The sequence below is a fragment of the Ixodes scapularis genome, unplaced genomic scaffold (genome assembly GCF_016920785.2).
Source record: "Ixodes scapularis isolate PalLabHiFi unplaced genomic scaffold, ASM1692078v2 ptg004177l_1__unscaffolded, whole genome shotgun sequence".
In the NCBI taxonomy this organism is placed as follows: domain Eukaryota; kingdom Metazoa; phylum Arthropoda; class Arachnida; order Ixodida; family Ixodidae; genus Ixodes; species Ixodes scapularis.
In genome coordinates, this window is record NW_024610378.1 from 84,780 (window position 1) to 98,095 (window position 13,316).

General features: G+C 44.2%; 1 protein-coding gene across 1 annotated transcript; it reads right to left on the reverse strand.

Annotated features, from left to right (window-relative positions):
- Positions 1 to 1,235: 1,235 nt before the first annotated feature.
- On the reverse strand, positions 1,236 to 7,272 carry LOC121834706 (alpha-L-fucosidase-like). Its single transcript, XM_042288440.1, has 3 exons — positions 7,262 to 7,272; positions 3,709 to 3,741; positions 1,236 to 2,491 (listed from the first exon to the last, which is right to left on the reverse strand). The coding sequence occupies exons 1-3, from the start codon at positions 7,270 to 7,272 to the stop codon at positions 1,726 to 1,728; spliced, it is 810 nt and encodes a 269-aa protein (XP_042144374.1). The 3' UTR covers positions 1,236 to 1,725.
- Between the last annotated feature and the right edge of the window lie 6,044 nt (positions 7,273 to 13,316).

The window sequence follows — 13,316 nt, forward strand, 5'->3', positions numbered from 1 at the left end:
ACTCCCAGACGCGCCTCGCGAGGGTCGAGCTCATCTTAGTAGTACCCGCACCCTCGCACCCCGGCAGATTTTCCTTACTTCCGGGGGCCCTCCAGGTGGAACAGCCTGTATCAACGGCCACGCGTTCCGGCGTTCGGGTTTCATTTCGTGCTGACTGCACGCTCATGTATGCACATCGCTTCGCAACCGAACAAAACATCGAGCGCCGATAGCGGTGTGACTTGACGTATGTACGAATTAAGCTAATAAAGAGTTCGTAAAGAGAGCGGAACATGCGCGTGCCCGTATAATGATAGTGTGACCAGTGGTGTACGTAGACTCTGTTCTACACTGACGCTTATGACATTACGGGTTGTTCTTACCGCAATGACAGCTTTTGTGCAGGCACACGGAGAGCTAGATCGCTTCGAAAACCGACATTGGTACCGCCACTCGCCGGTTCTCCACCGATCCTGTCGAGAGTTCTTCGGTGTCAAACAAAATCTTTCGTTACTCGGCGTCGTGTTCTCCCATTTTAGTTGACTCCTGCACGCATGGAGAGTGGCTTTCCCGACAATTAGCTGGGTCCCCAGCGCTGCGGGCATATCGATGCTAACGCTGCGTGCTCAAAAGCCTTGCATTTTTCCCCGCTGGACGAAGCCTAGCAATCGCCACACCTCCCATCCTAGCCCACGATACTATTAGTTTGTCACATATATGTTGTACGCTGAGATGATGATAACGATCAAAGTTGCCAGACTGAATTTCAGAAACGTTTTATTGCTTCAATGAATCTTGAACTTCATGCCTTACAAGCTCCTCCTACACGTTCCTTCAGGGAGAAAAAAAAAAAAAAATGGAAGGGACAGGGAAAATAAGGCTTGCTTACACAACGGACCCTCAGAAACACTTGGACTGGTTGAAACCTATCGAATACGATTGCTCATGGTACCTAACAGTGTAAACCTTGCGCAATGTTTTGCAGATGCCAAGGGGAAAGGTATCACAATCTGTGATACATGCGCATGCAAATTGCGCGCGGGGTTATTAAAAGTATGCGGTAAGAACCATGTTAGAGCTGAGACTGGATTAAAAATAATACATGACTTGAACTGACTTCACATCTGTGACCATTGTGGTGGTCTTGCAGCTGAACGCGTACTTTTTGCAGCACACATTTCGCTCCACCGAATTTGTTTCTTTTTTCTACAGAAGAACAACTGGGAAGGACCAGCAGCACGGTGTTATGACGCGACGTGAAAGACACGTATAGGCAAAGAAGAAAGCCTAAATACACAGCTGGGTATGAATTAAGGGCCTGGAGTAACAAACGAGAGAACAACATGTTTGCCCATTACCGTGTATGCAGGTTGCTAGTAAAGCTCTAATTGTTTTAAGCTTATAATAAAGCAATAAGTAACAACAAGTGGTACATGAATGCAGCGGGAATATTTGTCGTGGTCGAACTGAAAAGACGATTAGTTAAAACGAGCAATGTCCCCATGCTATTTCGACGTGATACTCGTACAGTCAGTAATATTTATAAAAAAAAAAAATACAGGTTATATTCGGTGCCTAACGATCGATCGACTGATCGAGTATGTATTCTGGTTACATTGGAGTGTACTAGTGGAAGAAAAATGTCGTCAAGTAAGTACTTGGTTAACGTCATTTAAACACAAGCAGATACGCTGACAGATCCTCTCGTCAAGGGAACGACTGGAGGCATCTTTCTGGCAAAAGTGCCTAAATGGCTCCTTTTACTTTAAGCACCCAAGCCCAGGGCGTCGGAAGCAGGTCGGGAGTGAGTGACGGAAAAACGATCGTCAGTTTTCCCCGAACAGAATTCTCCCTACTTCGGTTTTGATGCCATTCAAACTGGTCACTCCCTAGACCCAGCATGGTGATGCTCGCGGAAGGTGACACGTCGAGTGATCCAAGGTAAAGTTTGTTTGCCTTGGGCCACTTGAGGACAAACACGTAGACAGTGTCGCTCTCCTTATTCGTCGTGTACCAGATACTCGAGGTGAGCGTGTCATTCTGGTGCTTCCAGGGCTTCGAACCATAGACTGCTTCTCCGTTCACACCAAGCCAGATGCCCAGTTGGAGCAGCCTCTCTTCGAATATCGGATCGATGATGCCGTCTTTAGTGGGTCCAACATTGATGAGGATGTTGCCGTAGCAGCTCACGGTGCTGGCCAGCTCCTTTATGAGCCCTTGGACAGTGCGATAGTTGCTGAGCTTGGCGTTCCTCCTGTATCCCCAAGAGGACTTGTCGATGGTCATGCAGTTCTCCCACTTGTGTTTCTGCAGGACCCCGGGGTTGTAATGGTCGTCGCAGTTATAGAAGTCGCCGTGCTTGCAGCGCAGTCCCTTGCCCCAACGATCGTTGACGACCACGCTGGACTTGACGGGGCTGTCATTGTAGAGCCAGGCGAGGAATTGAGTACTGTTCCAGTAGCTGTCTGGGGCCTCCCACTCTCCGTCGGACCAGATTACGTCGGGTTTGTACCTGCGATTGAGTCGACGTTGCGAGATTATATTTCTGAAAACGCAAGTCTTTAGAAACAGAAGTTGCAATAAATGTTTGAGTGCCTTTATAGTAACAAACAGCGTAGGCATTGGAAAAAAACACAAAAAAACAAGGGAATTCACGGTGATATTCTTGCTAGGGGTGCTTCTGTTTTCCTCAGTGAACTTGCTCTTGTTCTGTTGAAAACTGCCAACATGTTGACATTTTAAACTGTGTTATCACATCAGGCGTGGACGCAAAGTAGTTGTATATGCAAATAAAAACTAAAAATGTCATTGGCAAAACGGCGAGCTTACATAATGCAGAGAGCACGAGTACTCCCCCTAAGAAAATTCCTGGGGTATTACTGGGACAGTTTGCTGCTTTGCAACATGAAGCATCATTGCTCTTCTTTTGTCCCAAAATACCAAAGATCTCCTTGGGACGTCGGCTCGCCCATGCATTTCCGACGTCGTGAAAAACGCCGCGGCGATTTGCTTTTATCTACGCCGCCGTTCAGGCGAGGTTGTGGGAAATGGGAGGTTTTGCATCCATGTAACCTAAGAGTGACTGCGAATGTCTTCCTTGAGTTCTTAAAAAAGCCAGCCGAGATCAACGAGGGCAGGATAAGGACCGGGTATTTTTTTGTATTTAGAACCGGAAAGGTAGACATCATCGATTAGTAAAGGGAAACACATTATATTTAATGTTCCATTTTTAGCTTGAGCGCGCAAATTTTGAATTAGCTCAGCTGGATTAGAAGGTGATTAAAAATATGAATAGTTGTTGAGGTGGGAAACAACTGGCTCATATCTGCAAAAATGGCGCTTCCGTTCAGTTCTGAGCGAGTTTTTCCCTCGACGAGCTTTATTGTTCTCAGTGTTGCTATTAATTAACACATTTTGCGTGCAATATATAATGATGTTACAGCACGTAATGAATCGTTCTTTTGGCTCTTCAAGCATTAAAGCCACGACGTACAGTTAGTGGCAGCAGTAACCTCCGGTAAGCTCAAAAGCACAATTTGTTTTCGTTATATTTTTCCGAAATAATTATTTTCTAATCAGTTTATATAGAGTAGTAATACAGTAACAGAGTAACGGTCCACCTGAAAGCTGAAATTGTTTCTTCGAAGCAGGAAAACTATTTTCTGCTTGGCCCATATGTACTACCAGGCATATATCAATTCTGGTTTAAATAAAATAGACCGATCTCACCAGCCAGTTTGACTACGCCACCGCTGTCGCCATGCATCGAGGGAACCTTTAATCTTTCTGCGCGTGCGACAACTCCGCTGGAGCTCCGCACGTGTGCAGCACGAGACGGCACAAGCCCTCGCATCCACGGCCGTCTGCTATCTGTGAACTAAAGTTATGGCGGTGTCACGCATGCGCCGAACGCTTAGTGAGATCGGTCTATTGCTCACAGCGAATACAAAGAAGAAAAAAGATATATCCTTGGCGACGATTGCACCTTATATATCGAGGATCGGGAGGCACTCTCTGATTTAGAAATTTCGTTAATTGTTTGGACGTAACAGACGACGTTAAGAGGCTTCAGTATGCCGGGTTAAAGGCTGGCTTGAAAAGGCACTCGTGCCGACCATCACGAATATAAACGATGGTAGGCCGTTAAAAGATTACATTATTATTTTTGTCCGATACTTTATAAGGTAACACTATACTTCGCTTCACGTCCCAGCGCAAACGACGCTTTGTGCTGATGCGGTAAATCACTGATAAGTTTCTGGCAGGACGAAGATGGCAGGGAGGTCTTTCATCTCATCGTTAAGAAAGAGACCCTCCATCGGTAATCGACTGCAACGTAGCGCTTACTAAACATTTATTATTTTAGTTTAAAACAAAAGAAAGCAATAAATATCTGCGGATTTCGTATTATCGATTGTCAAGGGTCGATCAGATAAAGTTTAAAGATATCGAAAGTAACTATTTTTTTTTAATTGTTGCTCAAAGCTTGCAGTATTTTTTTTTTTTTTTATTTCTAAAGAACTTACGGGCACAATGCAAAAAAGAAAACACACAGACAACAGTGAACCTTAAATATATATATATTTTTTAAAATACACATAGCAAAATGATACTTGGCACAAGAAGTGTTTCAGCTCGAAAACATAAATAACATAACCTTAAATTCCCCCCCCCCCCCCCCCCCCCCGAAATTCTTCAATATGATCGAGTTGCTCAAGAACCAAAGTTTGATTTTTTTTTTAAATATAGGCTCAAATAAAGTGAATTTAATTATCTCCAGTAGAACAGTTTCCGTGCATTGTACATAAAAATATGAACGGTTTAGAAAATTGTACTGGTTATTCCCTGTGCCCTCAAAGTTGCGTGAACGCGCAATCCGGAACGTCGTTGCTTCAACCTCCTCTCAGACGCGATTTTTTTTTTCTCGCGAAAACAAGGAAGTATTGTATTTTTCGGTGTATAGTCGGAGTATATATGTCTAAAAACTCTACTTTTTCCTAATGCGGTCTATGTACAGGTGCGGACTATACAAGGTGTTGTATTTTTCTAGATCGTTTACTGTGACAAGACGTGAAGAATTTTATGAATAACGAAGCACATTAATGGTGATTTATGTATGATACAAGCTAATACAGCCAGACTTGTACACGTTACTGAAAAATAGTAAGGAATTACATTTACAATTACTCAAGGCTAAATTGTAATTTATTACAATTACAATTACCCTCCCATGAAAGTAACTGACCGTTACCTGAAAAAGTAATCCGTTACTTTCGTGGCGTTACTTTTAACATTATTGTTATCAAGTAAGAAACAAAGGGAAGAGGGTTATTCAAGTTCTTATTCTTGCCACCTGTTCCTTTTAATGACCTTGAGTATTTTGAGCAACAGCTGGCTCTTATATGTCTCGTCAGACATTTTGCATTATCTCTTACTCAATATGTCGACTGCTACGCTGAACACAATTTGAGCTGAGGCACTGGATGGGAGTGTCATATTGTTCCTCACGAATGCTTCATGCTCTGCATTGAGCTTTTTCAGCGAAGCAAGGGAAGTACTATTTTCCTCGAGAATGTAGAGCAAAGCTTCGTCGTTGCAGCCGTTGCCTGCTATTTGAGAGATTTAGTAGATCCTTCCGATACGTTCCATACCCACGATAACGGTACCCGATAACGATATGATGCATACGCAAAGACGGCGGCGAAGTATCGGATATCGTTATCGGAGTCATCGGACGGATCTACTAAAATTCTCCATTCTCTAAATCGCGAAGCTGTAGAAGTCATCAATAGCAAAACATAGTTGTAACATTAAGGTGATAAATTGATAATTAAATAATAAATAAGGTTTGGCTCGATATTCTTCCTTTGGTTCTGAACAGTTCGAGCCTCACTTGAGACGTTGGTGAATAAAAAAAAGTTTCCAGTATATAAATATCAGTTATAAAAGAAAAAGAAGACACTCATAACACCACTTAATTAGAACGTCAGTTAAAACAAGGAAATGTAGACGCACGTTTCCCGTGTGTACCTTTCTTGGTGCCGTTCAAAAACGCACGGAGCACGAACCGACTGCAATTTACTCCGGTGTTCTCCAGATAGACGTCTGTTGGACCACGGGCAGCAAAGGGTAGAGTACTAAGTAAGCCGCGCTATGGCCCCACTCACGAATTTGACCCTCTCCTCAAGCCCAGAATATCAAGGCTACGTCAGTCACCTATATGTTTTATTTGTAAAAATATCTGCTTGAGATAAGATGCGTCCTGCTGGGGCAAAACAGGAAGAGGAAGAAAGGAAGACTGTTACCATATTCTAAATGCTCGCAAAAAGCTGACTCACAAAAAGGGTAGGGTAGACGGAGCGTTGTCCCCTGTTGTGACATTATGAAAATGGTCGTAGTCACTATATCTGAGAAAGACATTGTTAATTCTTTTCAGTGCATTTACCGCCTCGAGCTTCTCGAAGAGGCGCACAATCACTTGGTGTCCTCCTCTCCCCATCTTTGATCGCAAAGAAAAGACAAAGGGACTAAAAAAAAAAAAAGCGGAAATACCTTGCCCCCCCCCCCCCCCTTTTTTTTTTCTTTTCGTGAATTGTTTATTGGGATTTTTTTTGACATTGATGTTAAGGTCTAAATAAAAGGGTAGATTCAGGGGCTTGGTGTTGCAAAAAAAAAGGCTTTGAGGAACTGAAGAGTGCCAAGCCTCCCTTTACGCTAGTCGATTCGCGTGACAATGTCACTGCGTTCGACTTTACAAAAAAAAAAAATCTTTATTTAGAATGGGGGCGGGGGGTTGATTCTGACAAAAAAATGTAACGGATTACAAGGAATCCGTTACGTCAAAAATGTAAGGGAATTACTTTAAAATTACTCTAGGAAATATGTAATTATTTCGTTACAAAATTACTGATAAATGTAAGGGATTACAAGTAATTTCGTTACTTGTAACGGATTACGTACAAGTCTGAATACAGCAGGCATTTGCCAATATGTGCTGTGTATGATCATGTTTACGTTCGGATTTGGCACTAGGTGCGGACGATACACCGGGTGCAAACTATCTATAAGCAAACACTTTTACTTTTGATTTCAAATTTGCCTCCGCGGACTATACACCGGAAGCTGACTAGAGTTCGGAAAATACGGTACCTTGAAAAAACCAAGGTCTGTTCTGTTGTGTAGACATGTCTTGCTACCTCATATAAAATTTGAATGAAAAAAAAAACAAAAAACGTTACACCCCTATGACTTTCCTTGCCTGAACACACTCCTTTAGGGCTACCTGCCAGTCATGGTGTAAAAAAGTCACGATTCAAAGGAAAACTAAATAAACCAAATTTATTTGATTTAAATCAAATTAATTTGATTGAAATCACTTATGCTAGAAAATGGTGATTCTTTAACCCTATACGTATTTTTCAACATGGTTGATTGATTGGTACTTTCGTCCGATCACTATTAACAATGCAGAAGAATTACCGTAAATGCAAAGTACACTGTAATGAACAACTTTTAGTTACTGTAATCCCAGTCCTACTAGCACGAAAACAAGCTAACTTTTTTTTAGTTAAATAAAAAAAGACTTCGTTTGAGTTTTTTGTTCTTCACGTTATTGTAATATGATATTACTTTTGTCGACCTGCATTCTTTATTTTGTATACGATCTTGTTGCAATATGACATTACATAGCTGACGAACAGAATGGAAAGTAAAAATCAAGTTCAGTACGCTCCGATTTTCTAAGAAGAGCACTTCTTTTTGCTTGTGTTCAGTTATATATAAATCTTTCTTGCCTGGCGATTCTTTGAGTTAAATACAAACAACGAAAGCAGCAAATAAAACAAATAAAAAATATTTTCGGGAATATTATTGTGGGTTAAATCACTATAGTAACGGGTGACATTTAAACAACGATTTAATCGCAATTTAAGTCATGATTTAAATTATATTGATTTTTATTCTACACCCTACTCCCAGTGCTGGGGCAGCTTCCTGGGTAGCAAAAAGAGGGTGTGTGATTTTATTTCGATAAAAAAATTATACCAAAATCTTCGTGAACTAATTCGGTTTATGCAGGTGAGTTATACAGCCCGGGGGACATGATGCAGGTATAATCGCGCACTTGTACGTGACAAGTTACAACTAAATGATTACTTGTAATCAATTACATTTTTTGGTAACTTTTTAAGGCTTCAATAATTTTTTTATGCGGTAACGTTCGCTGTTATTCAGTTACTATTTCTTGAATCAATTACAAGTAATCAATTATGTTTCTGAAAGAGCTAAAATTACTGAGATGAGGTTTTTCACGTAAAAAAAAAAGAAGATCTGTCTGCCTGTGCGTGACTCGCATCTGCGGGCGCTCCGAAGAATCTGTCCACGGTCGATTTTTTCAGCTTTTCGCTGCCGCCCACCTGAGACGCTTCCAGCAGGCGGTCGCGACAGTGAAGCGCTTCGCTTCCTAGAGGGCTCGGAAGCGTCCGTCCAAGTACTCCGCAACCACGTACTGGTACGCCAAGTATTTTGTGCGCTGCAACACCGCTCTTCCCTCAAGCGCATCCGTCGAGAGGGTCTTCAGTATCACTGCAGATGTCCTCACCAGGAAGCGTGGAAAGATGACTGACGAGGACTTCGAACGACAAGGTGTGAATGACAAAAGCAAACAAAATCTAACGAATTTGAACATATGTGTGCATTTGTAATCTCGTAACAGAAAGTAAAAAAAAAAAAAGAAATAGAGGTGACGTAAAAAGTAATGAATTACTTTCTGGTAATGGTTTTGGATTACGCTCATCGGGTTTCTATTTGAAGTTATGTGTTTGTTTTCAGTAACTATAAAGCTAATAAAAAAGTTTTTGCTGATTAGGCGACTTATTGCGGCGGTCATATAACTCACCTGCACAGATCGCATTACTTCGTTTTTTTTTTTTTTTTAAGAAACATTTTCTAATTAAACATACACACCCTGAATATTTGCGCAACTGAGGCTTTTTATTTCTAAAACATACAATTTGTATTACTACACACTTTTCGAGTAGTTTTTCTGATCATTTCTCGTTTAAAAACAAACAAACAAGGATTAGAATAGATTATTAATGATTTCGTTATAGATAAGCCATGAGCTTGCACACATTTTATTGCAATAAAAAAGTACGTATAACATTCACGAAAAAAACCTTGCACCCCTAAAATGTGCATCAGGTGTAAAAGCGTGTTTCACAAAACGTTGCACCAAAAATTATAGCTTCCACGGGAACAGTTGGACCTGCGTTTTGTGAATCACCGTGCACGCGTTTGCCAGAACGGCCTCTGGGTGCCGCTCTTCTGCTGCAGGCGGATGTAGATCGTCTGATAGTCAGGCCTGGCTAAGGAGTGCCCACTACTGCAAGACTAATGCACCAACAGAGCATTTTCCACGCACAGTGGTCAGACTAGAAACTAAACATTTGAGAGAAATCTCCCTGGTTGGGGAATACAATAATTAAAATACGGCAACCAACCAATTCCTAAACATGTAGGGGCCCTACGTTTCGAACCGACTCGGTTCTTCGTCAGGGGCGACTGTGGCCGTTGAGGAGCGACGTTTTTCGATCTTCTTTTTCTTTTCTCAGGGATGTGGCGCATTTCTCGATCTTCTTCTTTCATGAATATGGCGAAGCCCGTTCACATACACTGTTGGTAAAGCACCGAGGCACCTATTTATGTTGCCTGGCGTCGTTTGAATATGCCAGGACTCGACGAAAAGCCTATGTCGGTTGTTAGTCTCTGCGTCGATAATGCTGGTGTTGTCGAAGTCAATCCGGTGGTCTTTGACTTCGCAGTGCTCGGCGACTGCGCTGCGCTCGTGGTCGAGCTTGCGAACGTCGTTTTTGTGTTGGCGTATTCTTTCATTAAAAATCTTTGTCTCGCCGATGTAAGTGGCTGGACAGTCTGCGCAAGGGATCTTATAAACCACGCCCTGCGTTTTTTCTTTTGGAGGGCGATCTTTTGGACGGGGCATGAGTAATCCAAGCGTGGACATCGGCTTGTGGGCTACGCGGATTCCTTCTTTGGCTAGCACGCGTGCAAGCGCCTCGCTTGTTCCTCTGATGTAGGGTACGCAGATGCGCGAGGTTGGGCGTGACTGCGTACAGGCTTGTGGTTGCTGTTGTCTTTGACCTCGAGCTTGACGACGGGCAACGCGTTGGATGAAGGTGCTCGTGTATCCGTTCTTTTTCAGATCAGCACGCACGGTTTTTTCTTCCTTTCTTCTGTCATCCTCAGAGGAGCATATAGCCTTCGTCCTAGACAGCAGTGTCCTAACCACCGATGCTTTGTGGCAGGCTGGGCGATAGGAATCAAACTGGAGATAACGTCCAGTGTGCGTGGGCTTCCTGTAGACTGAAAACTTCAAATTTTCTTTTTCTCTTCTCACGAGCACGTCCAAAAAAGGCAATGAATTGTTTTTTTCAAGTTCCGCTGTAAATTGGATAGCCGGTTCGATGGAGTTGAGGTGTGAGAGGAATCTGTCCACTTCAGATCTTTGAAGGATGCAGAAGCAGTCGTCCACATACCGCACAAATATTTTGGGCCCAGTGGCGAATGACTGCAGGGCCTCTTCCTCAATGGCTTCCATGCACAGGTTAGCCGTGGTAACGGAGACAGGTGCGCCCATGGCGGTTCCGCTGGCTTGTTTAAAATACTCTCCCTTGACGCTAAAGTAGGTGTTGCTGAGGCAGAACTCAAGGAGGCGGCACAGTTCCTCCACACTAAGGGCGGTCCTGTTGTGCAGGTCTTTGTCTTTTTCGAAAGCCTTCTTGGCAGCTGTAACTGCCAGGAGAACCGGCACACTTGTGAAAAGTGAGATGACGTCAAAAGAGACTAGGCTTTCCTCAGCGCTCACCTTCAATTTCGAGATGCGCTCCACGAAGTCGCTGATATAAGTCGTCGTTTTTCCGACGAGAGGAGAGAGGGTGTGGTGAAGATAGTTCGACACGGCTCGAAGTGGTGAGGTTCTAAAGTCCACAATGGGCCGGAGAGCAAGGCTAGGCTTGTGGATCTTGGGAAGGCCGTAAAAACCAGGCGCAGATCCATTCCTACAAAGGAGGTGCAGGTGGAGGCTCCTCGAGTCTGGATGTTTCTTGAAAATTTCAGTTAGGATCTTGCTCAGCGTTGCCTGGATTCGCGGTGTCGGATCCTTTTTTAGTCTTTCATAAGCAGAGGGGTCAAGCAGGTCGTATATCTTCCGGTCGTAGACATCCCGGTCGAGGACAACGGTCGAATTGCCCTTATCTGCTGGAAGAAGCACAATCTTTTCATCATCGTGAAGCGCCCGGAGCGCACTTCCTTCTTCTCTTGAGAGATTGTGTCGTTGATGCTGCGGGATGTTTGATAAAATACCGATCACCTTCTGTCGCACCCGCTCACGATCGCTAGGATTCAGGTGCGCGATGCCGTCCTCCAGGGCTGCAACCATTTTCGGCAGAGGCGGTCTCGTGGTAGTCATGTTAAATCCGTGGCCTTTGGCTAAAACCTTGGTCTCGCAAGAAGAGAGATTCCTGGACGAGAGGTTTATGACAAACCTGGTGGTATCGGTTCCGTGTTTAGTATTTTCTCTCTCCATCAGCTTCGAGAATTTCTTACTCTGAGAAACTCTTTGCTTTTCTGCAGAGGTGGAGGCAATGCTTTCAGCAAAAGAGTGTAAGTGAGGGAGCATAGCTGGCATGCGGTGTTCTAGTTGCCTGCGGATGAAATACAGATCCAGTTCTTTTTTCTTTATGGTGGTCTGGCACTGGTGAATGCGGGCTTTGACCAAACGGTGCTCCGCTTGCTCGAAGATCTTGTGTCCCTCCGGCGTATGAACGAGCCGTTTAAGACGAAGGCTTTGGGGAACCAGGTGGTGGTCCCGGCAGGCTTTCGTGAAGTCCAGGTGTGCCTTGAACGTGGAGATACTTCGAGTGGCATTCACATACCTTTTTGAGAGTTGTACGGTCTCCTCTCCGAAGTCATCGCGTAAAGACTTGAAACTAAACATTTGAGAGAAATCTCTCTGGTTGGGGAATACAATAATTAAAATACGGCAACCAACCAATTCCTAAACATGTAGGGGCCCTACGTTTCGAACCGACTCGGTTCTTCGTCAGGGGCGACCACTGATCTCTATGACAATTGCTGGATCGCGCTTCCCCGCTTGTTCGCTGCAGCGCAAGTGAAGCCACCGGGCTTCACTCGCTTGGGATACGATTTGCCGTTTTTGCTAACGTTTGCTGCGGTTTTCCAGCGTGCTGACGACACGTTTTCTACTCGTTCGTCGTCATTCGCCGAAGAAGTTTTTTTGAAGACTCTGTGTATTGTTGAGACTTGCCGGTGTGAACACGTGGAAAATTTTACGAAAGTGCAGTGTCGCAGGAAAAAGGCACAACGCGTCGAAAGGAAGGGCTGGCGGCGTGTTCATAGCTTCCTTGGCACGCCGAAGTGCCGTGTCTCTGTGCCTTCGCACGCTTGGATACCGACCAAGAACCGACGCCGTGTGTATGTGTTCAGCGAGTGCAATGTGCGTGAAGCTGTTCGTGCCTCTGGATCAGCGTCTTTTCCCCTCGCGGTTTAGGAACGAGCCTAATCCAGCGTCCACTAGCGACGGAAGATGGGGAGAAGGTACGTATTTTTTTCGTCCTTAGACGATTTACACAATACCGTGCACAACAGCTCCTCATCACTGATCAGTGCTGGCTTATTATCAACCTACTTAATTGCACTTGACGTTTGAGCGCGGCTCGCCTAATTGTAATTGGTCAACAGATTGCACACGACTATATCGGCCGCGCTTCAAAGATTTTCATTCTCGCCGTCTTGTACTTTTGCTTTCGAAAACCCACCTGGCTCCACAACGTTGCCCTATTCGTGCTCCCACGGAATCTATTAGAGTAGATTTGGGACATAGCCATGGTTAATATAGTACATAAGAACACGTACAGATCTCCCCCTTTTATTTATAGCAACTCACCGGAACAGCTGGACGATCTAGAACTCCGTGGCCGATATATATAAATGATCTAAAGGCATCTACGCGCGACACACGTTCAGAACTTTGGCGCGGCGTCAATTCTTGACCGGTATCCAAGTGTGCGAAGGCACAAAGATGCATCACTCGGCGTGCCAAGGAAGCTTTGATCACGCCGCGACACCGGCGACACGTTTTCGACGAGTTGTACCTTTTGATACGGCTTCACGCACATTGCACTCGCTAAACACATTCACACGGCGTCGGTTCTTGGTCGGTATCCAAGCGCGCGAAGGCACAGAGACACGGCACTTCGGCGTGCCAAGGAAGCTTTGAACACGCCGCCAGCCCTTCCTTT